A 27,052-nucleotide genomic window follows, 5' to 3' on the forward strand; every position below is an offset into this window, starting at 1 on the left:
CAAAAGCACTTGACGGCGTCTGACTCTGCCGAGGGTAGTTCAGCTTGGCCAGTGCAAACTGTGAAAATCCCCTGTTATAGCCTCACATTTTAACGGAGAGCAGCCACAGAGGGTATGTAAATACAGACAAATTAGAAACAAACAGCCCTGGTCAATGATGGCATCATTTCCTTGACTCTGGAGTCAAGCAGGGTCAGACTGAGTCAAACTGAGACGCATGCGTTAAGCCCACGCGTGATCTCAGCAGCTCTAGGGAGATTATTCATGTGCTTGAAGCACAGCACAGGCTGCAGCCGGCAGCCGAGCAGAAATCCTACCCAACCCGTCTCCTTAGCCCTGGAAAACTTGCTTTTACTTATATCCTCAAAAGCAAAGCAAGCATATAGCATTGACTATGTGCATGGATTCCTCAAAATAACATATACAGGAGGTAAAAATACTGTGTGGTCTTACCAACCAGTGGAAAAAGTATTCAGAGAGGACTATTTATCTCAGTTTAACTTACAAACCTGAAATGTATCCCAGAAAACAACATACAACATAGAGTAGGAAACAAAAAATAAAGACACTGGAAAATATTATAATCTCATCCTTCTCTGCGGGAGACTAATTAATACGCCAATATTTCAGATAAAGTTCCTAAGAAACCTTTTCCCTTGTATTCATATGTCAAAGTTCATGAGCAACGAAAGACTTCTGAAATTTTATAATTAGTTGAAATTCCCCTGACTATGTCAGCATAAAAGCAAATAAACCAAATTCAGGTTAAAAATCATAGTTGACAAAAGTAGCCACACAGATTCTTTTAAACAAATAGCTGGAAGCAGAATTCAGATTATAAATGTGATGATTTAACAAAATGTCTGCGATAACTTCGAGAGTCCCATAGCCTTTATTCTTCTGCTCAGTGCAGAAAAATAAGCCATTTAAAATACTTCCATCCTAATATTATTAGTAAATGAAAAGCTTTCCTCAACAAGAAGTATTTAGACATACCAATGTATTAATATTTAAAAGAACAGAAAAGCAATAAGTTTTACACTAAGGGAAAAACCATAAGTCCTATCTTTCATTCGGCTCACTGGCAGCCAGACCAGCATGCACAGCTCTTGTTTTAGGGATTTTTCCTTACCTTGGAGTGAAATAGTTTTTTCTCCCTCTGCGATAATGAGTTTTGTCAGCTTCACTGTTTATACGTGAAACTGAGAAACCGTTAATTGAAATAAAAAAATGAGTCACTGTTTCCAGCAATTTTTGCCAATGTTTTGATGGGTGTCAATCTAAGCCTAATTACTGAGTTTTCTTTAAAGCAAGAGGCAAACCTGCGTATTTGAATTTGGCTCCATGCAGTTATTGCACTCTCTAGAGAAATGTCAATTTAAAAGCGTAGCTAAACAGGGTTTAAAGCGCCTTTAATGAACTGTGGCTCATAGAGACCTATGGTAAATAAAACCAGAATGAGAAAACACGTATTTTGCAAGAAGAAAATGAGAAGCCTTTGAAGCCTTTCAGCTGGTACGATTCACCGTGGCACACGGTCCGTCACTAACGCCGCCGCCAGCTTCCAGCAGCTGCGAGAAGCTGGCTGCGCGCCGCAGGCGAAGAGCCCGCTTTGCGCCCCGCAGCCCCCCAGTACGGTCCTCCGAAACTTGCTGTATCGAAGCGCGTCCCGAGGAGCTCGCCTCCTCTTGTCAACGTGCTCCTCTGCTCCACAGGATCTCCGCTGCGAATTACCGTTAATGGCCAAGCTAGAAACCCTAAGGGAGCTTTGCAGAAGTACGTGAGCTCACCAGAAGGCTCTCAGGCAACGGAAATGCAAGCGGAGACCTTCTCATGTGTTTATTGGGCCTGCAATTGGTTTCTGGGACTTGCGCAGAGGTGAAAAGGATGACGGAAAAAAGAAGCTTTATATCTACAAAAGATAAAACAAAAGAAAAACCAAAAACCAAAAAGTACATTTGCATTGTGGGGGTGCATGAAGACAGTTAAGAGACATTGTAAAAAGCAGTCTTGAGAAGTCATTTGTGTGGCAAACCAACAATTTATATGGCCCTATAAAGATTATATCCAGTTATATATACAGTGATTCTCTAACTAGGAATAAACTAATCATATATTACTAAACAAAATTGGGTTAATATTATGGCAAGATATTCTTAGAGATGTACAATTATGTATAGAGAAGATGAAATACATATTTTCATAAGTCATGTACCAGTACTCAGGATAAACTGAAGACCTTTAAAAAACTGTTGATAAAAACAAAGGCAGACAGTCCTACTCCTGAATACTTTCACTGCTCTTGAAAGTGAATGTGCTCTTCTAGGGAGATGGGAAGCTCGGTTAAAAACCCTTGTGAGTCAGGCAGAGCAGTAATTTAAGCCTGTCCCTTCCCTTCAACTGGCTATTTTCAAAATAATAATAATAATAATAAAAAAAATCAGTAACTTTCCAGTAAATTTCAAACTTGATTTATGAGCCCCTGAGTATTTTCTTGAACCCCTCCATAACTGGAGAAGCCCACCAGAAAACAACTAGATAACCAAATCAGCATTTTCTAAATGAACACAGAATAAAAAGAAGAGCTCTCCACTACCTTCCATAATCGCTACCTGTTTCTTACTCATCATTGGCACAGACGTACGAGCTGGAGTAGAGGGCTCCCCCTCCCCATTCCTGGCTTGTAGGTCTCTGCGACTGCACTGCAGAGGACCGAATTTCTGTTTGCGCGTTGTTATTGCACTGCTGAGGGTGCCTCCAGCAGCCGTCTGATGCAGGGCTTCTCGCTTTGCCCGGGCAAACAAGAAATTGCAAATAGGTGCAAAGCTCTGCTTCTCCCTCTTCCCCCTGTTCTGTGGGATCATATACCTTAAAGCATCATGAAGACACATGAATTAAGAATGAGAGGCTGGCTAAGATGGTTAAGACATTGGTGGTCTTAGACTTGACAGCTTGCTGCCATCAGGACAGGAGGGTCCCCATCCCTCTGTGTCTCCGTCCTCTGCTTCCGGACACATGCGCTTGTGCTGGCTTTGAGGTCTGCATGGCCTTCATTGAGCAGCTTCAGCTCACTAAACCAGAGAAAAACTGATGCAGTCCTCCCTCAATATGTGTATATATACATATATACATATATATATATGTACACACACACACACATTTTTTTTGTCAGGTTAGTAAATTGAATCATCTCACTGGGAAGCCAGAAGAGTGACAACGATGGCACTCAGGGGAGGATAGAGGAGTAGGACAGCCAGTTCAACAGCAGGGAGCTGTTAAATAGGTTCGCCTGCTTTGTCAGAAGGCCCCAGGTGAGTGCACCCGTCTCCTTGCCATGAGGCTGGGTAAGATATGCCCAGAGGATGATCTGCAGAATGACACCTAACTCGTGCAGCTTCTCCTATGCAAGGGTTTCACAGCTTTCCTAGGTGTTCCCTTCTCTGCTTGTAGCTAGGAAGTATTTCCTAGCATTTCCTAAATCTCTCTTGATGAAAACTTTGCCATTCACTCTCAGTTCTAACTGTAACGGATGTGGAAAACAACTCACCCATCACAACTGTTGCTGTATTGGCTTCTAAAACATTTGAAAACATTTTTCCTTTTTCAGTTTTCTCTCTAGACACAGCAGGTCTTTCAGTTGTGCTTTCTGCTCCTTTCTGTAGACTGCTCTCCTGTTCATGTTTTCTTGCCATTTGCATTGTTTTTTCCTGGATGCCCTCCAAAGCATCTTCACCTGTCAAAATAGGGTACTGTAAATGAGATGCAGAATGCCAGCCAAAACCTAATCAATGTCAAGTAGAGCAGACTAGTTACTTCCCAGGTCTTATACATAATATTCCTGCTAATACCATGCCGCACAATTTTTCTTCTAAAGCATCATCATACCACTAACTTGTACTTAGGTAACATTCTGAGAACAAAAAGCCTCAAACTAAAAAAAATAAGTATATAAAATAACCCCACCTGAACACTGTTCACTTCAATAAAGAATTATTTCACCAAATTATTCCTGGTAAATTCCTCTTGGTAGAGCAATAATACAGCTGGAGCAACCAGCTTATAGTTGTTAGAAGTGTTTAAATTAATTAAATGAGCAGCAAGGCCATTTCATGTGTCCCAAAGGAATTTTGTAGGCCATTAGATGTCAGATGAAAATGAGGACTTATATCTGCTTTGCATAATGGACAAATCCACTGTGAATGGCTGAATGAAGCCTAATAATGAGGATAAAGTGAGTTTTTCTATCATTGCTCTCTTGCATGGTCATTTTGGTTTTGCTGTAAGACAAACTACTTACGATCTATGGAAAATAAATACTTTAATGTCATTCTAGAAGTAGCCTAACACTAAGATTTCAGAGTCAAAGATATAGAGACTATATATGAAAACAGACTGCGGACATTGAAGGCCTTTTTCAAGTTAAATTAATCCTGGAATCATCTGTACTGATACAGCTATGAGCCAGGAAGGTCACAGGGCTCAAGAATATCTTTATGAAATTAAACAGAGAAAAATCTCAGTGCCAAAAAGTGAGAGGAACTTGAACATCAAGTAAATCTTTTCTATTTTTTATGGTAGTGAAACTGTTGAGTATGAATAACAGCAGCTCCTGGGGAGGATGCTGGGGCACCGAGGGAGGACGTACAGTTTGCAGTAAGTTGTCACTTGGCAGTGGCAGACTAAAAGGGATGTCTAACCTCACAGACAGATAAAGCATGCTTTAGTGTTCGCCCTATGTAGCTTAACGTGCACTTACAAATTTCACGTGTATTTGTGGCATCTCTCATATTATAAACATACAGCATCATACTACCCTATCATACATTCAGCACAGCTTTGGACACATATGTATATTGAAGCCACTAGAATCACTTCCTTGGACTTCAGGGAACTTCACACCATACATCTGATAGATTGTGCCATAAGTGGGGGGGGGGGGAAGGGGGGGAAACATGTTGGACTTTTTTTTTTCTTGTTTTTTAATCCTATCTTTTTCCCCCTCATATATCTGTGAAACCATTTGCTTAATTATTAGGAATTTAGCTGAATAGTTGGCTACAAGTGTTGCAATAGTTGGCTGCGGTTGGACCTCATTGACTGCTTTTGCTGTGTTGCTCCTCAGCACTGTTCAGGCCTTCTGTTAGGCCTTCTGTCCTAGGTATTGCAATTCAAAATTGTGGTTTGTTTACACAGAGAAAATCACAAAACTTTTAACAGGAAGATTACTTTTTAAAGTTGCTACAAATCAGGCAATGTGATGAAGCTTCAGCATCCTCAGAGTCCTGTATTGTCCACTTACTGTCCACGTTTCCAGAGGAGCTCTGCTGCGTTCCCACCTTCTCCCCGACATGAAAGGGGACCAGCTTCCCTACTGGAGGCAGCTGCTCAATCACAAAACAGTTAATGCCACCAGCTGGGCAAGCTGTTTGTCCTGTGTGCAAAATCCTCTATACTCAAACTGTTATGATCATATAGGTGCTTAAAACAATTCCAGCTCCTCTAGCAAGCTCTCTCTCTTTACTCACCTTTGTTAAACTTTTCTGAAGTTCCTTTGTCATCTTGGTCCTGTGTCATGGCCAACTTTAGCAAGTTCTCTGTATATTCACCACCACATTTTTCAGTCTGCAAACAGAACCACAACACACTGTACTTGTATTAGAATAAAACTGATTCTTTTACTTCTCTTTTTAATGATAAACTGAAAAGAACATGAAGATAATTCAGCAATTGCTAACTGAGTTCAAGGAAAAGACCTTCCTTATCGTCAAATGCACATAATAGGCTTTACAGTATCTTTTTTTTTACTATTGAGGGTATTACCAAAAATTTACTGCATTTAAAAGATGTAAAACAAATGATCATCTACTATAGAGTAATATAGATCATTCTGTAGGTGGACCTTGTTACACCACTTTTCACAGCATACTAACAAGAAAATTTCAGAGCTTGTTACTGTAGGGATACTTCTTTGTTAGAAAAAATGGCATTTATGCATTTATATACATTTATACATAATATACATTATATGCACTTATATTACACACAGTACTGTTAAATAATTCTTTGCCCATCTGCATGTTCTTGAGTTTTGCAAACAGGAATGAATGAACATGAGGCACTGCTACCGGTCTATGACAGATTCTCTTTTCTCCTCAGCACACAGCTGTATTGCCTTTTGCTCTCCTGGAAATTTTTGCCACACCACATCGTTACCCAACAAAGAAGAAGGGACTGATCCTACTAGGATTTACCTCTTTTGTTTATATCAGTTGGTAAGAATTGTGTACTTTAAAACATGGGGTTTTCTTCAAGTGATCTGCTTTGGAAAATAATAAGGCTAAACTCTGTATTTAGATTAAGTTTTCTCACAAACACCTGGGACAAATACCCTGTTTTGTGGATAAGTCACATAAACATTAGGTGAGACCCATAAAAACTCTTTCCAGACATTGCAAGAGTAGCTTTCTTCAAACACAGTATAGACTCCAAGCTATACGTGGTAACTCCTGCTCTTCTGAGTCCTCTTTAGAAAGACAACTAAATTGTCATAAACTCTGAAGTACTTCAAGGTTTTTTTCTGTTAGGATAGCATTCTCCTCTCAGTTCTACCAGGGTTACCAAATTCACCTTTGCTTTTTGTCTTGCTTATTGTAAAAATAGCAAATCTCATAAGTCTGGGAGTCATGGGCCCAGAACAGGAATAACACTTATTTTGATATTTGGCACAGAAATCTGAGTGGATTCAGAAACCTGAGTTAGAAAGTGATACCCAGGGCCAGATGCATATGGACTGGAGTATCAAGGAGGCATCTGCTCCACTGTCACCTCCAACTGCACTGAGGGAAACCCCTGTGTTTCCGGTGATACGCCATCATTTAGCTCCAGTCTGTTGATCCCACTTTGCTTTTGCAGGGATTCAGAGAAAATAAACTATATCTAACCAGGCCTGTTCATAGCCCACCTCCTTTGTGTGTGACAAACCACTGGAGCTGAGTTTGCATATGTTCCTGCTCGTAGCATCCACGCTCCAGTGCCAGAGTCCCATCACAGGAGGCACAGACAGCTCCGTTAAACCTCGGACAGCTGTCAACATTTCAAATCACTCTGGGTACGCATTAAGTTGAACCTCAGCTCAGGAATGTATCTATCTGGATAGTTTCAGGATGCACTGTGATATAAGACACTTCTCAGAGTTGTACTGGACATGGGAAGCATCTAGACCCTACACTCAAAGAAGTAGAATAACTGATAAACAGAGAAGAAATTTCTTCTCATGCAAAGCTTTCTGCAAAGTAGCTGGAACTCCTATGACATTTAATTTTCCCATTTTACCTGCCAGTTCTTACTCTCAGCTAGATATATTCCAACATTATCTACCTCAGTCCCACTGAATAAAAATCTGGAATAGAAAATAAATCACATAGATAAAACAATCTTGTGATTTGAAACTCATAATAGGGGCTTTGGAAGCAATGAACTTTGCTACTACATTATGTAACCAAATTAGGAACCATTTATCCTAATCCTGTCCAGACCCTAATACGATTATGATCGTGGCTTCCTAAATTCCATTTCTATGTTCTAGTTCACTCAGTTACTTAATGCTAGCTTCATTTTGCTTGTCTTCTGGCAGCATTTGGCTTTTATTGGCTTTAAGATCAGACAGCTCTCCTGTAGCCACATGCGCTGTCCTTTCTCCTAAAGCCCCTCGTGCCTAGTAATTTCATGGGAGATACTGCTGGTGCCACAGCTTGAACTCTCATTGCAGAGTGAGAATCAACATAAGAATCTGGCTGCTGAGAAGGAGAGAAATATGTTACCTTCACAGGTCATTTTCAGTCCATCCTAACAGACTTGCAATCATCTTGGCTGCAAGGCAGAGAAAAATCAAGCAGCAGGTGACTCCTTGCACCATGTACAAGTGGTGCAAATGGGACTTCACTATAGCTTTGGATATATGTAGCATTCAAAAAGGAAAGCTCATTTTCAATCATGGGACATCAGGGCTAAAAGAACTGTTAGGAATGTTAGTTAATTCTTGCAAGGGTGGATACGGCATCTCCTGTTTGCACTAAGTAATGCTGTACTCGGGGAGTCATGACATTGAAAACAATGAAGGACATATAAATATTAGAACTGGCATTTTAAATCTTAAAAGGGAAGTAACAAGAGCTTGCTTTTTTCCATATCAGTGGTAAAATCAATTTAAAAGTAAAGATCAGGATAAAATAAATCTTAATCATCACAATTGTACAAGTGCTTTTGGAGAAAAGATCGAACTACTTTTGTAAGGGAATATAAATCATTATAGATCGTCCACTGTATCTTTGCAAAACTAAAATACAAAAACTAAATCAAATTAAGTCTAGAGACTAATGGCTCTCTTGTAATGTGTCCATATTCTACCTCTGCTATGAACCAAGATTTTTATTTCACTGTATGCTTATATTCAGTTCATAACCTTTTAATTTCAAATTAACCACAATTTCAGACAGCTCACGTAACCCTGGTATTTTCTTCCCTCCTTTTTGGATCTTCCCATTTAATAACTCCTTAGGGACTTCTTTCTTTTCTTCGCCCAGAGAGTCCAGAGCTCCCATTAACACTAATGAAAATGACGCACAAATAACGAGAGGACAGAGTAAACCTCCCATTGCCTCCTCTGGTTAATCACAGTATATCACCTGTCAGTGGTATCTATATTCTGTCCTAAATTCTATAGCAGTTTGGCAATACCCTTTCCTTCTCTAACTAGCAAAATAAGAGTTCACCTTTTCAGGCATTATTTTTTCTTTGTACTCTCTGATTTCTCGATTTTGTGACCTATCTTCTTGCTGGTGGGGCAGCTTGTTTGTCACTTCTCTTTCTGAAGCATGGCATGCACTGTAAGGGACAAGCAAGGGTCCCTTCAGAGAAAGTACAGTTGAGTTCCCTTGTAAATGCTGGTAGTGGAGAGGAAGGTGCTGAAAACTCCTCAACTATATTCATCAATCAAGAATTAAACCATTTGGGGCCCTTTCGACCTCAAGGTTCTTTTTAGGGAAGTGCTGCCCAGTCTTAGAAGAGCATATCCTCATAGCAATCACCATAGACCTGCCCTGTTTTGGTATTTTTATATACTCAATAAAGAATATGTATAATTTTGTGTGTGTGTATGTGTGTGTGTGTGTGTGTATTCATAGACTAAATAAATATGGTTTTCACTTTTATTTTTTTCCGTCTTACAAATGATGCTTTGCAAATGGTTCTGAAACAAAAAGGCAAAGCAGTTATGCCTCTGAAACCTACCTGGAAGTTGTTCCTCCTCTTCTTCCACTTTTAGACCGAGGGAAAAGTAGCAAGGGAATTTCCCTCACCCTCTCAGCTCCTGAATCGTCTTTCCACTTCCTAGAAGTGTGTGTGGATGTGTGGACTGGTCAACAATGAGAAGATAGAGACAGTCAGTGAGAAAAAGCACTTCTTTCTACACTGATCCTTGGGATCCGGTTTGAGACCCTAAACTCCATATACTTTTTTACTGCTATTTTACCGCTATAATAGCCCATGCCACCAGAGTGGCAACAGAACATTGTGCAGTTTCAACCTGCTTTGAAAGTCATCTAATTTAACAGTGATTCAATTGTGCTTCATAGAGAACAGTCCAAATGCCAAGGAGATGTACTGATAGCTGAGCTAATTTTCTCTGTATTGAGATTGTTTTGATAACTTGGCCTTTCTGGCATTAGAAATCATGAAGCGGTTCTTCCCACTGAACGGTACTAACGAAAGGTCATTTCTCTCCTTGTCTAGGGTCCTGTGGATTTACTCTGTAACAGGAGAGTGGGTGTATCCTCTCTTTGCGTTGTTCAGCCCAGCTGGGCTAGCAGCCTTTTTTGCTGGTAGCCTTGCCATCATTGTCTGTTTCTACAGCTTTGGAGAGTTCCTCAACCGTATGATATGGGGTCAGTTCATATTTTGTTTTTCACTTCTTTCTAATCATATGAAAAAAATGGATCTAAAATGAACTCTTGTGATTGCCTTGTTGGGGGGGTGAGGAAGTGAATACACTGCAGAGGCATTTGGGTGTCTGATAAAAACTTCTAGGTCCAATAACAAATAAATCGGAGCAAGAATCCCATTCCTACCAAATAAAGTGTGGGCCAGTTTTCTCTAACGTGGCTTGAGAAACATCTCTTATCTTCTCTGGATTTTGAATTCCTTCTCAAATAATGGACCACAGAAGCAAAGTATCTGTGGCTAGTACTCCTATGCCACATGCAGTGTTTAGTGAACGAGGGAATGGTACTGCCTACTAACAATTTATAAGAAGGCAATGTATCCAGGTGAGAGCATCTCTATAGCTCCGTAGTAAACAGCACTTTTGAGAACATCTCCCTTCTGCTTCTGTAGTGATATAATCAGCAAGGATTTAAAGAAAATGAAAGTCAGCCTACATGGAAAAATAAGCAATTAGAAAAAACCCAAGTGGTTTGGAAAGAAACATTCACCAGCTGGAAGGGGAAAAAGAAGCGATGAAACTTTGGGGTTTGGTGTGTTTTTTGTTACGTTTTGTTTTCCTTCTGGTTTTCTCTTTCCTTTTTCATTCAAGACAAAGTTTTTGAGGATGAAAGTGTTTCTGTCAGGAAAATGTGTGTATTTTATTTAGGACAAATGTGTGAACATTTGCAATTTCTTAAACTAGATTTTTGATGTAAAGAAAAACCCTGCAAAAAACACCTCTGAAAATAAACAAGACAACCTCCCTCTGTTCTCAGGGAACATGTGATGCCTGATCTGTTTTGTGAAGTCTCACAGGCCTGTCAAGCCACAGTAGAGTGTCTATAGCTAGTCTCTCACCATTTGTACTCTGCTACCTAAAAGCAGCAGATTGACTTTCAAATGTGCTGAATAACCAGCGTCAGTGCTTGATACCTTCGTAAATAAGATGCTCGCTCTACATATCCATGTTTGAAAATTTTGGCTATGTTCTATTCTTGCATAACTACAGTATGTGATGAAGACTGCTGGTAACTGAAGACAGATCTGTAGGCATTTTGCACAAACTCCGGTTTAAGAGGCATTCACAAGAAAATAACTACTACTAATATTTCTTGTTTCTTATATTCAATTAAAGACCGTGCCATCACCACTAAAAGACAAAATAGGTCTTGTGTCACGTGTCAGATCTTACACAATCTAAGTATCAGATCTTTTCATCATCAAGTAAGGATTAGTTATTCCAGGCCTAGAATATGCCTGATGCAACAACTGAAGATAATCAAAATAAAACTAATTTGATTCTCAAGGTGTTAATTGACAGAACAAAAGGTTGTGCCAAATAGAGATCAAATTAGCTGCAAAAATTAGCTGCATTTTGAACTGCTGACTTAAATGGAATATATTCACTTAAGAAGGAGATGTTAATTCAAGAGATTCTAACAAACCAAGGCAAACATCCAAATTTCTCTTCTGTATTCCCAGAAAGGCTAAAAAGCAGTCCCAGTTGCGATAGTGTAACTGTAGCCTCAGAGATTACATATAAATGTTCCATACCTTATGTCCTCCACTATGTCTGATGTGATCTTGTGGTCCATGGAGGTACCTCTGTGTGGTGGGTCTGTCCCTCCATTCATGCTTCATGTTTTTCAAAAGAGCCACAAAATCATGGTCTTAACAATTACGTGATATTTTCATCCAAGCACTAGGTACTCATCCTAATCTGTCTGTGTAATCTCTTGTTACTTTAAATGTATTCTCAACTCATCATCTGCAGGATTGATAGCATTACCCACATTTACTGTACATTGATAAAAAGTTGCAGTCTGCATCCCAATACTTGGCTGCTCCATAGTATCTGAGTCTGTAGTTTGATAATATGGGGGCTTGGAGAGCAATAACATCTCAGTGAGTTCCTGCCCATTGCCCCCCACTTTTTCCTACTCTAGCACACATTTTTTTTTTTTTTTTTTTTGCAAGTAGAGTTGTTTTTAACTTGGATTTTTCTCCTGATCCATTTCCCAGCTGTGTCCACCCAAGAGAGCAGCAAGAGTTGCTTAAGCTGGTATTGATAAGATCCCAATACTGTTGAAACACAACCAGAGGGAAGCTATTCCAAATTATAGTGTGCCAGAGTCTTAATATATTCCTGACTGAGACAAATCTTCTGTTCAGCACTGCCAGAGTAAAAACAGATGCAAATTGGATGAAGATGTGATTCCAACATACCTTTTTTTCTTGCAGCAAAATGACTCCATGTGCTTCTTTTGTCCTACTCTTTTTCTGTCTCTCCTTCCTATAACAATAAAGGAACTGAAACAGTTAAAATACCCCTGTGGAAGAGCAAAAAAACAAAACAAAGCAATCTGTGGTGGGAAAGGACAAAGTCCTTCACCTCTCCTTAACATCCACACCCCCCCATCATGGAAGTGACATGTGGAATATTATTTTGAGCTGGCACTGTGATTTGGTCTCCTGCTCACAGAACAGTGATTTATGCACAGACCACTGCCATCCATACCTAATGGCATCACATTTCAAGTTGACATAATGCAAACAGTGTGGTGACATCCTTCTGCCTGTGCCTTCGAGCCAGGCTGATGCCCCAGGGCTGAAGCACAGGGACTGGCTCAGGTATGGTACCACTATGCCAGTACGCACCGCAGGCACTGCCAGGGCCCAAGTTGAGCATAAAGAGCCTAAGGACCAACACAGCCTTGTAACGAGGTGGAGGGTAACAGTTACTCCCTTTTGATTCCTGCTCTGCCCCTAAAAGCCACAATTTGAGCTGCAAATAACGTAATTGTCCACTGGCCTCCTACTGGCAAATCTAGAAACAACTTCTCTGACACCACCTGTTACCACCAAATATACCTATCCTACCAACATCTACCACGATGCTCCCACACAGCATCCCTCCTGCATCCAGCCCCACCTGGGCTACTCTGACCAGTCCCAAAGACAAAAGCTCCAGAGTAGATACTTCTTTTTCCTTCCTTCTTCCCACTTGGAGCAGGAAGACATGCTGAGCTTGTGTCCAGAAACATTAAGATAAGTTTTGTTTATTAGAGGATACAAGAAGTGATCAACAATTTCACAAGTGTTAGAAACTTGGCTTCCTTGTATCTTTTAGCCTACTCTAGGCTTCAAAGGAAGCTTTTCCCACAGTGGACTGTGTTTTATAAGGGCTGTCTTCTACGTTGCTTCATAGCTTCAGGCCACTATAATTTTTCCTAAAATAAAAAGTACCAGCTATGTAAATACTTATTCCTTTCCACCCATAAACATATAATTAGCTCCAAATTATTCCAAAGTCCATGGATGGCAGCTTTCAGCTATGAACAAGTAATTTTTAAAGCTATACATCCTGTGCTTCACAAAAAGATGTGGTATCATTTCTGAGAGCTGGAAATCCAGGCTGCCTGGTAATATAACCTTGTTTTCCCTCTTCAGAGCAGCCAAGAGATGCTAGACCCTAAATGTGTTTTATTATTTATAGACAAACTATTTCATATAGTATTTGAGGTTTTAAAAATGTATTATTTCTCATTTGCCTCTCCCTCCACTTGCACAGTCGGATTCATGGTAACTAAGGCAACCCAGCTGCAGAGGCTGAGTGGCATAGGAAATAGTATCAGTAATGACTTTTTTTGTTTTAAATCCCAAAGTTTCTACAGTACTAGACAATGCTGAGTAATACAGAAACTCCAAAGAGGATAATTGGAAACAATAGGCTGATTCTTTTACTGCCATAAACTTACCTCAGCTAAGAATTTGGCTGCAGGGTCTGAGTACCAAAGATGAATCGCGTGATATCTTCTCTCATTCCTGATGGGTAGAAAACATCACGTGGACAACTGATCTGGTTTTATTTTGATCTGTCAAACAGCAGCCCTCAAAAATAAAGCAAAACAGTTTCCCCTAGGATTTTGCTCCTGGTGAGGCAAACAATCCTCAGGAGAAATTCAGATCAAAGTTCTCCAAAGTAGAAAGAGCAACATTTAAGGTGAGGTCTCTTCTCCGTCACTAATGTTTGAAGATGCAGTGGATTCATTTGTTTACACTCATCTGGCCTGAAACATTTTCAGCAGCTGCTTCATCTCAGTACTTTGAAATGTATGTGAATAGGAGCTAGATGTGATCCTGTTGTCCTACTGACTAGCAACAACTAGCTACACTGCAAGAGATTTAAATGCTTCCTTAAGGAAACCAGGCAAATCTCTTGTAAGATTTTACAGCCACAAGGTGTCTGTCGAGTTCAAAGAAAACATTCCTCCCCAGGTAGTGGAAATGTCTTTTGAGAGAAACAGGGGTGAAAAGGAAGCTGGCCCAAGCAGGGTAAGCCCGGACCGGTAGTGAGAAAAGGAGCAGCAGCCCCAGCAAAACACTTCGCTGGACTTGCAGCTCCCTCTTCCTCTGGAAGGGAAAGCTTTGGCCAGCAGCTGGCTGAGGAGCTCCAAGGCAAGCAATACCAGAATTAAACATATTTCCAAAGCAAGGGAAGTGTTACAGTTTACTGCAAGGGGTAAGCCAGTACATTGTGGTTCACACACAGAGTTATTGTCATGGGAAAAAAAAGAGATTTACAGAGGAGTAAATCCCTTGTGAAGACAAGGCCCAGGACATGGAGGGATGTCCTCTTCCAGATCATCTAGGAGCTCTTGAAGACACCGCTGATGCAAATACAGAAAATTACGTGCAACTACACACAGTCAAAGGCATTGCTGAACTGTATCCACCCAAGGCTGAACTAAAGTTATAGGGCAATTTTCTTTTTTACATATTTTCCCTCTTCTTTTTGAAGCACTTGTCTGTGAAATGCATTTTACATAAGTAAATGTTTTAGAAAATGTTTTAGGAACTGATTTCCCCCTCCCCCCCCAGGTTTTATTTTTGTACTTACCTGCTTGTGAAACCAAGATCCCTTAATACCATATCACCAGCTACTGTGAAACCCAGACTATGTGACAGCACACTAATCTGTGCAATGCAAAGTAATATGATAATATAACACCAAATTCTTGATGCTTTCATTTTATTTATCAGCTACTGAGTTGAGATTGTAGAAACCCAAGTGGCAAATCAATTAATGCAAAGGGTATTTTTGTGGGGTAAAAAGTCAGTCTATCATCATATTAGCACAGGCTTAGTTATGAATGGCAGTTTTTGTATGAACTTTAAAACGCTCATGTTCTGCAGGTAATTACCAACCTAGACACAGGTTCTATCTTTCTTTATCACAGCCCTGTTACTTCTTTAGTGTCCTGGGGCATTTTAAATAGAGCCTCCTATCTAGAAAATATTTTCATTTGTTCTATTACACCTTTAAGGACAAAGAATAGTCCAAATTATACACATTCCTTTCAGTGAAGTAACAATGTTTATTTCTACAATTTCACTATATTGTCAGTGATGACCGGAACTCAAGTTCAGGAGGAAAACAGTAGTAATTAAAAGCCAGAGTATGCAAACCAAACATTCACATTTACTTTTGCCTTCTCTATTCATCCTATTTGTGCCACAGACTTATGACGGCATATTTATACCCTTCCTATTTGTCAGTCAAGTTGCAGATTACCACTGGGGTACAGGAATCTAGCTATTTAAAGAAAATATCCATCATCTGTTACATGCCTTACTGCTGCTGACAAGTTTATCTGATGATCCACTGGAGGGAGACACGATCAGCAGCTCTGGCAGTCCAGGCTTCCAGTTTCATCATTAGAGGCCAAACATATTAACAGATGCTTGCTAATATGTTAGCCCCTGGCATAACAGGCTTTTCTTCTTCTTCTATCTTCGAAATACTTATTTGTACTCATCAGCCTGAAATATTTCCAGGATCATTTAGGAAGGAAGGACTGCAAGGCCTATGTTGCATACCTGCTCAATTGCTGCATGCTATGTACACTGGAAAATAAATAAAATTCGGTGGTTACAGAGTTTCAGAGACTCCAAGGTCTTCAGACAAGGAAAGCAGCTTTAGAAGAGGGTTCCCTGTGAGCGGACAATCCTCAACAGGAGAGAGGAGAGGCTGAGGCAGTGTTTTAGGTGGTGGGAATTCCTCATCACGCACGGCTGTTGCCACTTCAGGGGCCAAAGGGCAGAATATCTGATCTCTGGCGGCTGCTCCAGAAGGATGTTGGTAGTAGGTCCTGAGCCATCCTGGCCAGCCACATGAGGATGCTTTGGATATCTTAGTTGCAACATGTTGTGTGCAAGAATTAATATCTGATGTCTATTCAGGTGGATTTCTTTTAAAGCTTTTTCTATATTCTTATACCAGCCAGGCTAGGCTTAGATGTTGACAGATACTTCTTCCCACTAGCAAAGCACCATTAGTTTCAATGTCTTTAGCCCATGGTAGATTTCAAATCGTTCTTTGGAAATCAAATAACCTCCTGCTTGCTAGGTACATCCTAGGCACGTTCAGCTTCTGCAGCACTTGGGCATTTACAGCTTGTTCAAGCTGTGCGTTCATGGCTCGCTCTTTGCCCCAGTCCCCAGGGATGCTGACAGGCCGGGGACTGGTTCACATCTTCCTCCATAGCAGCACGCCTGATCTGTGAGAGGATTTCGCTACTGTGTCTTTTTTTAAGCAATCTGTTCTGCTCTGCCTCTAAACAGGAGATTCAATAGTAATACAGGACTACAAGCGCAAAGGCAAGTGAAGCCTCCTCTTCAGGCCAAACAATCTCTCCATGAACACTGAAGCCATGAAGTAGAGGAAAATAAATGCAGCTGTGATAAATCCTTTCTCCAATGCATTGCAGCTTCTGGTGAAGCCATTATGTCATCAGGCATACGGAAAACTGGTGGAAAATACGAAATGTTTGCCTCGTACGTGATAACTCTGCAACTGCTATGAATAAGAAAATTGTGTTCATCTGTTTACACAGATTTCCCATCTCTTGCACAATATACGTGAGGATGTGTCCATGGTTAAAACTTGTCACTGGTAAAAGAACTCCCTCATGAGCTTGGCACCACTCTGTAAGAAGACCTGTGAATGCAAGCCAGCTCTTGTTTGGATTGCCCTTCATCGAGTCTGGAAAAAATTAAGAGGAGGGATAATTTTAACACTGCTGTGACTTCCAAGCTAGATAGATAACAAATTGGGCTAACAAGGACTGTAATTAGGAATGTCTGCTCAGAAAGTTCACCATGAAGCCAAATTCTTCTAACAAGAAACATTCTGGAATATTAACACACATAATATTTTCCCCCCATTTTTAAGAAGAAATCTGAACATAACACTTTCTTCCTTTTTCTTGGTTTCAGTTAATCTTGCAGCAAAAAAAATAACCTAATTATAGTGACTGTATGATTGCTTTGACAGAAAGCATGTTAATTTAAAGCTCTGTTTAACATAAAGCTGCCTGCCATATAATTACATTCCATTCACATATTTACTAATCTTGTTCAATATAGTTGATTTCTGTTATTAGCCTCAACATCTTGTTAACATCTAAAACACCAGAGATGTGCTTTATAAACTCCAATAAACAGGCAAAACTGACTCTAGTGCAAGTCTTCTTTAATGGTCAGTATGAAAAAGAAAGATCTCTCTGTTGTTAGTGGTGCATTTACATGAGAATTTGAAACTAGGCACAGTACTAGTGCCTGACTCCCTCTTCATTGCCAAAGTACTCAGATCACCAGCGTGTAATTTTCATCTTTTTAATGCTGCTATAGCTTAGTAAAAATGAAACACATTATAAGCTGCCGGTGAGCAATAAAAAAAAATAATAATGCATATATCTATGCATTAGGTTCTTCTCACATGTTAAGCAACCGATAAAATTTTAGCTTGGACAATTAATGTACTAGGACTAGCTTTCAAACTATATTAACTCTACCTGCCATGGAAGATGTGTGCACATTCAGTAATTCTCAGTTTATCCAGATTACAGCGTGGGCCCTGGCAGGATGGGGTGGTTCTTTCCACATCCAGCCAGAGGCCGTGCATGGCTGATCACACCCTCCGCCACCATCAGCATGGTGACTACCTTTGGGTTTTGATGACGGTGACTTCTCTGCTGAAATACAGAAGCTTGAGAAAATTGTGTAGCTTTTGTTTCTTTATTTAAAAGGGAATTGGAAAATAGAGTGCTTTCTATTATATTCTGTGTGCTGCTTGGAAAAGGGGGAGGCTGGATCCAAGCTGCGTGCTTTGAGAACAGGATTAAGAACGTTTTCCCCAAAACACAGATGCTGGGATCTTGGGCTCTGCTTCAATTCTTTCTCTCTAACTTGTATGAAGCTGCATAAGGCAGAGAGTGCACATCACTGATCGCAGAGTGCCACCGTCCCTGCGATTTCAGCAAGGCTGTACTGCGGTAAGCTGAGTAGGGATCTGGCCTTTACGACATTTACACTAGATTTCTCGTCCAGTCTCCTTTCATCTCATTTTATTCTGAGCAAATATGCAAAGCCAGTCAGAACTGTTTATTTATAGCTGTAGATGTTCATGGCTGTATAAATTAGAAGTTATTACTGAATGAGATGCCCGCCCACTCACACAGTGCAGCTGTACAGGAATCCTTTCATGCTGCTTGTCTGTATACAGTCTAGAATGGGAGGAAAATGATGTGCTCCCAGTCAAATGAAGGGATTGCTGCTTGAACCCTTGGGCAAAAAAACAGCAACTTATTTTTTCCTCAGTACAATGTGCAGTACAACAACCCCAATTATCTAGTACTCTTTAGCTCTGTCACTTCTGTTCGTCATAGAGAGAAAAAAAAGGGTTAAATTCAATGGAGAGAAAAAACAACAACAACAAAAAAAAAAAACCCAGAACCTATCACTGAACTCCCTTTTTCCAAGATCAAGCTTTTTGAGGGTCTGGTGAGGGAAGAGAAAAGTAAAAATCCCTATTATCTGAGGTAGGACAACATCAGAAATTAAGAACATATTGCACACAGGGTATTTTTTTCTGGTGCAACAGAAACAACTGTAAAGTAATACCCACAATGATCAGGAACTTCCATCTTAGCTCACACATTTAAAAAAGTATTGACAAGTACTATTTTGTACCCTCCCCAGTTTCCCACACAAATTTCTTGCTTTGGGTCTCTGCCAGTTTCAGAGTCACAATCTGACCTCAATTACGTAACTTAAGACTGCTCTAAGCCTTCAGTGGAACTGCTTAAGATTTACTTTGATGGATACAAGGCCAGGATCTGGCATGCAGAAAATATGCATGCGCATTCTACCAAAGCATCTCAAACAGTTTTCCAGGGAGGCTAAAATCCAATTTGAGACTTTATGTTCACTTGGCAGAGCGCATAATTAAATACTTTGTGCCACAAAATTAACCAGAAAGACTCAAGAGTATCGGTAAGAGGAGGCTTAGAACCAACCATGAGAGCAGGGCAAAGAACTATTTCCCAGGAAAGTTGCTCAGTAAATATTGGAAAAATTCACAGAATTCACATACAGCTCATAATAAATTTGGTTAATATTCAATCTTGGGGAAAGATTTTGTTGACTGTACATCAAGATTCATATGAATACCTTCGTAACAAGTTGAGTTCCTGAACTGAAGCCACTATTTCAACCTAAGAATTGTTTGTGATTGTGTTTTACCTGCCGTTTTCTCCAATCAAACAGTTAATTCAAATACAATTGCAACAGGTCAAACCTAGCGGCCAGTGGTCAAAAGCTCCTGAAGTGAAATCTTTGCTTTCTGGAAGCACTCCCCTGCAAGGAGCTCAGTGATTCTGAAAAGCAGGCCAAATACCTTGGGAGTTTAATGTGAATGTACTTCAGTTTCTTAACTTTTAGATGTCAGTGTTTAAAAATAATGGTTTCTGTAAAAGCTCTTGGATAAGGCTCAATAATAGCTCCTACCTATAAAATCTAATAATAATATTTCAATGTCACCTTCTACAGAATGCCCTCAAACATTTAGCAAATCTTCAACATTCTTTTGCTTTGAGAGGGTAATTTCCCTCGCTACCTGGAAGGCAGAACAAACTCATTCAAAAAAAAAAAAAAAAAAAAACCCCACCTTTTTCTACATCTCCACTAAATAGCACTACCTACTCTGAATACATAGGATGATCTGGTTTTACTGTCTGTGAGGAGCAGGTTCCAAGGGAGAAAGGCCTGAAGCCTATATAAAGGTTGTGGTCTGGAACGAGGTAGAGACCTCGTTCATCACTAGCCAGATGGCAGATGTGAGGCATGTTTGTCACCTTAGCTCGCTTAAAGTTCACGTGCTACAACATACCGCTGCTCCTTCTGCCTGTGTTTGGAAACACCACATTTTCTTATGCTGCTTCTCTTCCGCATCAAGATCAAGGACTGTGACAGCGGCATCCTCTAGCTCCCACGTGCACAATAAAAACACGCACTGCGCATTATACGCACACAAGCAAAGAGTCCACCTGCGACGAGTTCAGCCCCCAGCTTACCAATGCCACAACTCATGCTCCAAACTGTGAGAGGTGACTGCCGCAGCCAGATGCCTCACCGGCTTGGAGGGCACCGTTCCCAGGGCAGAGGCAACCGACCGGGCAGCACAGGTCTGTGCCTCAGCTGCTGGCGTTCACAGCCTGGAACAGCCCTGTTTCAGGACCAAGGGGCCCCCAAGGACTTGGCACACGCTCTGTCTTGGGTTGTTTCAAGCCTGCCCACAAAGCACCTTTTTCTGCATCGGCCGGAGATGAAAACTCTCGAAATAACAGGAATCGGCGAAGCCCCTGAGTCAGAGCTCTATTACGCTGTGGTTATATGATGGCTAGTTACCATATACGTCCTGCCCAGCTGCAACTGAGTTCAGCTAGTCAGAACACCAGGGCCAAAGGGGGAAGTGAGGATACGCACATGTGAAAACAGGAACTCCATATATAAGCACTTGTGTGTACGTGAATATTTATAAGCACCTACGGGGTTTCCGCGGGGCTTTTCTGAAGGCTGACGTAGAAAAGGACACTTTTGGTTGCGTGCCTTCAGAGCAGGAAAAAAGCAGGGTTTAGAGAGAGGGCGTTGCTACTGCCGCGTTCTCACGCCCAAGGAAAAGAGGACTGAAATGCAGCAGCTGTGCTCCAGCGAAATCGTCCACATTTTCATTCGCTGTTTTATCATTATGATTATTATTATTATTATTAGCGGGTTGGTTCCGCGTCCCGGCGGAGAGGAGCGCGGAAGGGCGCGGGGGCGGCGCGGCGCGGCGCGGCGCGGCGGCTCCCGAGGCACCGCGGCGCCACCTGGCGGGAGGCGCGGGCGCCGCCGCCGCCGCGCAGGCGAGTGACCTCCCGCTGCTCGGTCAAACTCGGTCAGCAGAAAGGCGGCCGTTTCGGGAACACAGGTGGCACTAAAATGCGCAAAAGACACTAAATTAAAAGATTCCTTTTATCCATCATCTCAACATATTTTTCAACAGATGTTGCCAAACGGTGTAGACTCTGAATCACAGAGCCTTAAACCAGGTCACAAGCTTTTGAGGAACAAGCCCCAGGCTCTGAGCTGTCACGTTGGGAAATCGGCCGTCTCCTCGCTGGCTGCCAAACAACGGCCGTTGCTCCGGCACCAGCGGGCCAAAAATAATACGGTGCACAACTCTGCCTCCACCGCTGTCTTTGCAAAAGTACTTCCAGCTTCCAGGGCTGTATGGATTTTACGGATTGGTTACCGTACAAATAAGTCCAAAGGCAGCTGAAGAACTCGAAAAGCAGCTAGAAACACTGCAGGCGGATGAAGTAGAAATGAGTAGGGAATGAAAAGGAAAAAAAAAAAAAAACATTATGAAGAAGTGTTTACATTAAAAGACAGTGAAGCCTTTAAATTAAACAGTTTTTGCCTTGGTTTTGTTGTTTTCACCTATACAGCAACATTTGAATCCTCTTTCCGTGCACTTACGGCACTAAGACTTGCATATTATTTTTACATATAATTAGTTTTTGAGTATGGCCATTGCACTCTTACACCTTAAATGTTTCTTTTACATGACTGATTTTAGAGAGAAAAGGAGTTACAAAGAGGAGGAATTGTATGGAAAGCTGAAGAGTTTCCACTTTTAGCATTTCTTCCCTTTTTTCCAACAACTTTCACTATGGCCTTGAAGGTATTGAGTCTCAAGGCACAAATATCAGTTTCAAAGACTACCTGTGAAGAAATGTACAATGGCTACCAGTCCCTGTTGGGGAAGAAGCTTGTTATTTGAATACAAAATATTGGGAAATCAGCATCACTAATATAAATGTATTAGTGATGAATATAAATATAGCCTGCATCTCATGGAAGATATGTACTGAAATAAAAACTTCATAGAAAAGCATGCAGAAGAAAAAAATGAGTTTCCTAAGGTGCTTCCTTAATAATTGATTTTATTTCCTACCTGTAGCTCAATAAATACCAGTGAAGGATCAGCTTAGCCGTACTGCTGCTAACAGCCCAGGCTGCAGTCAACTGGTAGAAGTTTGTATTGCTGCTGTCTGTGCTGTACGTTTGATATAAAAGAAAGACAACAGTATCTAGACTCTCAGTTGTTCGTCTTCCATCAATAAGACATTTTTGAATACTTCTAAAATCCTGAAAGACAGAACATACATATCCACATCCACATGATTTGAAAGTTTGACTTTCCAGTTGTTTTCCATGTTTCTACTTCATGTCATCAGTCTACATCCAAAGGCTCAGTTCTGAAATCTGCCTCAAATTTAGAGCTGAACTTTGATCAAGGTCCTTCATCATAGGTGTAGGAAAAGCAAAAAGGGACAAGAAAAGTCACCTCAACTATTTCAGATGAAAACCATTTTTTTTTTTAGGTTCAAAATGAATTTCTAGCAAATACTTAAGCTGATTTCCATGTAATGCTATCCAATTACAATATATTTACTAATCACAGCATTGACGATAAAACGGTACATATGCCTGCTATAATCGGCCTCTGTTTAGCCTTTACCAGCTGTTTGATAAATGATCTGCAGTTTTAAAAGGCCCTAGCAGAAGAATAGAGAAACACTGAAAAATCAGATCCCCAAGCAACCAGCAAAACCTGTTATGCTCTCCCTTTAAATTTGAACATACCTTATAAGGGAGAAAGTATTACAACATTTAAAATATGGCCCGTAAGCAAATTCTGAGTCATTCAGATGTAAACCCCCAAAGCTCTGTGTCTACTGGAATGTGTATGTTCATCATCAAAGTATGTTCCACTGAACACAGAACTGCAATGACTTCCTGCTTGGAGGGATCAGAGTCTTCGTCTAGAGAACAGGCGCCTGGGTTCAGGTCTGACCACCTGAGTTCATACAGTGCATGCTCCTTCTAGAGCCGAAGGGAAGGAAATGATCCGGAGGAACCGTATGGGCCATCATTCCACAAGTACTCTGTTGTCATCAGCTAAAAAAAAAAAAAAAAAAAATACATAGTCACAACGGAAATAAGGTTGAGTTGCTCATTTTTCTGACAAAAAAAAATGCTGTCAATAGTGTCTTTAGGAGTTTGAGTGTTTTGTTTAGTTACTAGGAGTTAGAGTTTTATAAATTATCACTGGTTTCACAAAATACTCCTACATTCTTTGATTTGTCTGTGTATGTGAATGCTGTCTCATATTCCCAGATGAGAAAGGCATTTTAAACAAATTGATAGCAACTGTATGGGAAAATTCCATGCTATCAGACAATGAGAGCCCTCCGTTGCATGCTAGAAATGAAAAATGTGCTTACTTTTTTTTTTTTTTTTTTTTTTTTTTTTAACTTGGACTAGCCTTTGAGTTCCTCCTCCCTGTCTCAGGGTCAGAACAAGATAGAGCAGTATCTTCCAAATGACAGCACTTTTCTCTGCTGCATTTCTCCAGTAAATGCCAGACACAGCCTTGCCCTGGGTTTGATCCTTTCACACACCTATCTTAACTGATAGCAAGTTTCAATGAAGCATAGAAAACAGTAGCTTGAGGAATGAAAAATAAACATCATTGTCTCAAATGCAAGTAGCACATATGTGGAACTCGCGCACCGTGTCTTATTTGTGTATTGCCTCATGTGCTTTGAGGAGCAGTCAGTAAAGAGTAATTTCCCTCAGGCTTGAGTTACTACGATAGATCGAAAATACCTCAAATTCAGACTTAAAATGCTGAGCCTTCTTATGTTGATTTTCATATGGGAGGACTTTCCAGTGGGAAAGGAGGAGCGCGCAAAGGGGAATTCAGCCCTTGCTGCCACATAATCACGTGAAACGTGTAAAACTTCTTACTCCCGTAGGGTTGAGAGGGGAGATTTAGGTCTGGGCAAGCAGCACGGTCACAGGACAATTTCATGATTAGCCAAGGGGTTCCTGTCATTTAACTTCGCTCGTCTCGAGCTTTTGCCTCCCCGTTGCGTGGGGAACAAGCGGGGCGTTCCAAGCCCCGGCAGCACAGAGCAGCCGCCGGCAGGCCAAATCTTTCACCGATCTATTGCTAGCGGCGCGCAGCAGCGGCCAACTCGAGGACCCTGCTTCCTGCCATTGTTGTCACAGCAGCCCTGGAATTTCATCCAAATGGATTTGACCCCTTCGCTAAACAGCCAGTGCATATTTCCCTGATTAGGATATTCCTGTGCATGGATAGGGTGAAGCGGGGGTGGTGGAAGGAAAGCGATTTGCTCTGTTCCTGCCAAACTGATACTCGTGTGTTATTCTGTGTTGCACTCTTTGCTCTGTGTGCTGTTCTCTGAGGAACGGCAGCTGATACGGATCTGATCTGTGCTACTAGTGTGCATTCATCAGCACACCAAGAATGTTTGCGATGGTTGCAAAGAAACAAAATAATGGCAAGAGTGCGGTTCTCCACTTTGCTGGAGTTGCACTTGTGAAAACCATTTACTAGATGCTATTTGGGCCTTGTGATAGAGAAAGCACTTAGCAAACGAAGATGTTGTTTCAAATTTTCAAGTCCAAAATGCATTATACTTTCCAATAGTACAGCTGTCAGGCTATCATAACTTTCCACCATGCTTGCATGCATATTTTATTTCTGCATGTGCTTACTGATTTTGCCCCAGCTTTTCCTGTGCCAGATGTGGCCTTGGTTTCTGCCTGCAAGAGACGCACACTTTCAGCTCAGAGGCTCTTTTTGCAGGAGAGTTGGTTCTCTCTCTCTCTTTTTTTTTTTTTTTTTTCTTATTTTCGTATCACAAGATATTTTTCAAAACTGATCACTGCCACTAAGCCTCTGACATCTCAGGTGATGCTCTAGTTCTGTCTCACAAGAATACATCTGAATGGCCTCCTTTGCCTTATGATTTGATGAGTGTAGTCACCTCATTCACAACAAGTTTTTAGCTTTCTCTGAGCTTTCTACTCCTACAAACTTGGTTCTCTTCTCAGATACTTCCATCTGTTTTTCCCCTCATATTTGCACCCAAAAATGCCCTCATAAAATCCCCTTTGGCTTTTAACTGGGCAAAATGTAGGACAACGCTATGATGTTGAATAGTCGTCCATTAGCACTACAGTCAGCTTCTGGCTGCCCCATTTTGTTCCTCTTTATTCCTTGCAACCTTCTGACAAAAGAAACTTCATGATTTCTTCTACCACAGGCTGCTGATGTTTATGAAAAGCTCACTGTTGCCAGTTCTATCTCTGTCATCCAGTCTTTCTCTCTGCCCATTCAACAAACTCTGTCTTAAAGCCAAAGACTGAAAAAGCACTGAAATTTGAATCACAGCACTGATTCTCTATGCCCTCTCTGTTCTAAGCTGCTATTCTGAAGCAGACATGGTAAATTATAAAACATTATTAATCCTAGTTAAAAGTTATTCAGGGAAAGGACTAGAGTTTGCCATGTATTAATACAGTTTATTGTATCCCAGGGCCAATGTCTTCCTTGTAACTTTAAGCAGGACTGAATGTCAAAGGATAATAATCACAAATTGTGGTTCATCAGACTGACCTTTCCTAAAAGCGTATTAAGCAACACTTTGTTTGAATGGATCTCCAGGTACGTTAGGTCAGAACTTCAGTTACATGTCAGCGTACCTTTATCCAAAGTTAGTGGCATCATGTCATTTTACCTCTGGAGTAGCCAGCCTGGCACATGTAACCCTGTATTATGATTCTTTCGTCTAAGGAAATCTAAATATCCCAGAAGTATTAATTAGGTCTGAAAATAGGATAAAGACTTTGATGCCACATTTATGAGCAGGGAACTGAGTCTTGGGAAGACAAGACTCAGGTATACTTCCTGATGTCTTCTGCTTCTGGTTGGGTGCACACCAAAATGCATCGAGACTGGGTTTTCAATATGACTCAGCACAGGAGAAGTCAGCAGAAATTGTTGGCTGACAGTACTGCTGTAGGTGTCTCATATTGGATCCCCCAAATTAGAAAAGCAGATAACCCCAAATCTACTTTAAAAAAACACATGAGGCTAAAAGGCCTGGCCAGAACCCTACAGGCGTAACAGAAGAGGATCTGGGTCGTCTTCAGGTTTCCAGCACAAGACCCTCATTTCATCCCCTCTTCCTTTACTGGCCTCTGGATGAGACTCAATGCATGGAAAAAAAATGTTTCCTGTGCACTGTGCTTTAACTTTGGCCATCCTCACTCAGCTGTGCATTCCCATACGGTCACATGCTATTATGTTTTTAATTAGCAAAGGTTACACTGCTATATCTATTGTTTCAGTAAAGTTTTGGCCACAGAGTTCACAGGGCCGACCTGAACTGAAAACCAAGGTTATCAAGTAATCAAGCTAAACACATTTGTTGTGATTATGGCTCCATATTTGTTTTATTCACACACACTCACCTTCCTCTCCTACCCTCCCCCTTTCCCCGAACCCCACTGCTCGCTTACCAGTTTGGACCAGTCTATTTTTGCTTTGTTGTGAGCTGTAATTCTGCACCATGTAGCCAGCTGAATAAAACTCTCTCCATGTACCAGTCTAAGCTAACATTTTGACAGAGATGATACCGGTGTTATGGGTGCGCCTTGGCAACAGTGGGGCAGTAAATGATGTTACAGCAAAGAGGCACCGTTCGAGCTGACAAAGTACGTTGTAGCTGTGCTACATTTTCAACCTTCAGCCAAGCTGCTCCTAGCCAGCGGATTCAAATACCGTAACTGAGAATTCATCCCACACCAAAAC

At 41.0% G+C, this 27,052-nt stretch overlaps 1 protein-coding gene across 1 annotated transcript in view; it reads left to right on the forward strand.

The window, feature by feature from the left end:
• Positions 1-17,467, forward strand: part of ADTRP (androgen dependent TFPI regulating protein) — a 32,157-nt gene extending 14,690 nt beyond the window's left edge. The window contains exons 4-6 of the mRNA XM_062568048.1: positions 6,157-6,272; positions 9,790-9,941; positions 16,603-17,467. Coding sequence (XP_062424032.1) covers positions 6,157-6,272; positions 9,790-9,941; positions 16,603-16,646 — 312 coding nt within the window. The 3' untranslated portion in view covers positions 16,647-17,467. The remainder of the gene's footprint in view (positions 1-6,156; positions 6,273-9,789; positions 9,942-16,602) is intronic.
• Positions 17,468-27,052: the final 9,585 nt, after the last annotated feature.

This window comes from Rhea pennata, chromosome 2, assembly GCF_028389875.1.
Source record: "Rhea pennata isolate bPtePen1 chromosome 2, bPtePen1.pri, whole genome shotgun sequence".
NCBI classification, from domain to species: Eukaryota; Metazoa; Chordata; class Aves; order Rheiformes; family Rheidae; genus Rhea; species Rhea pennata.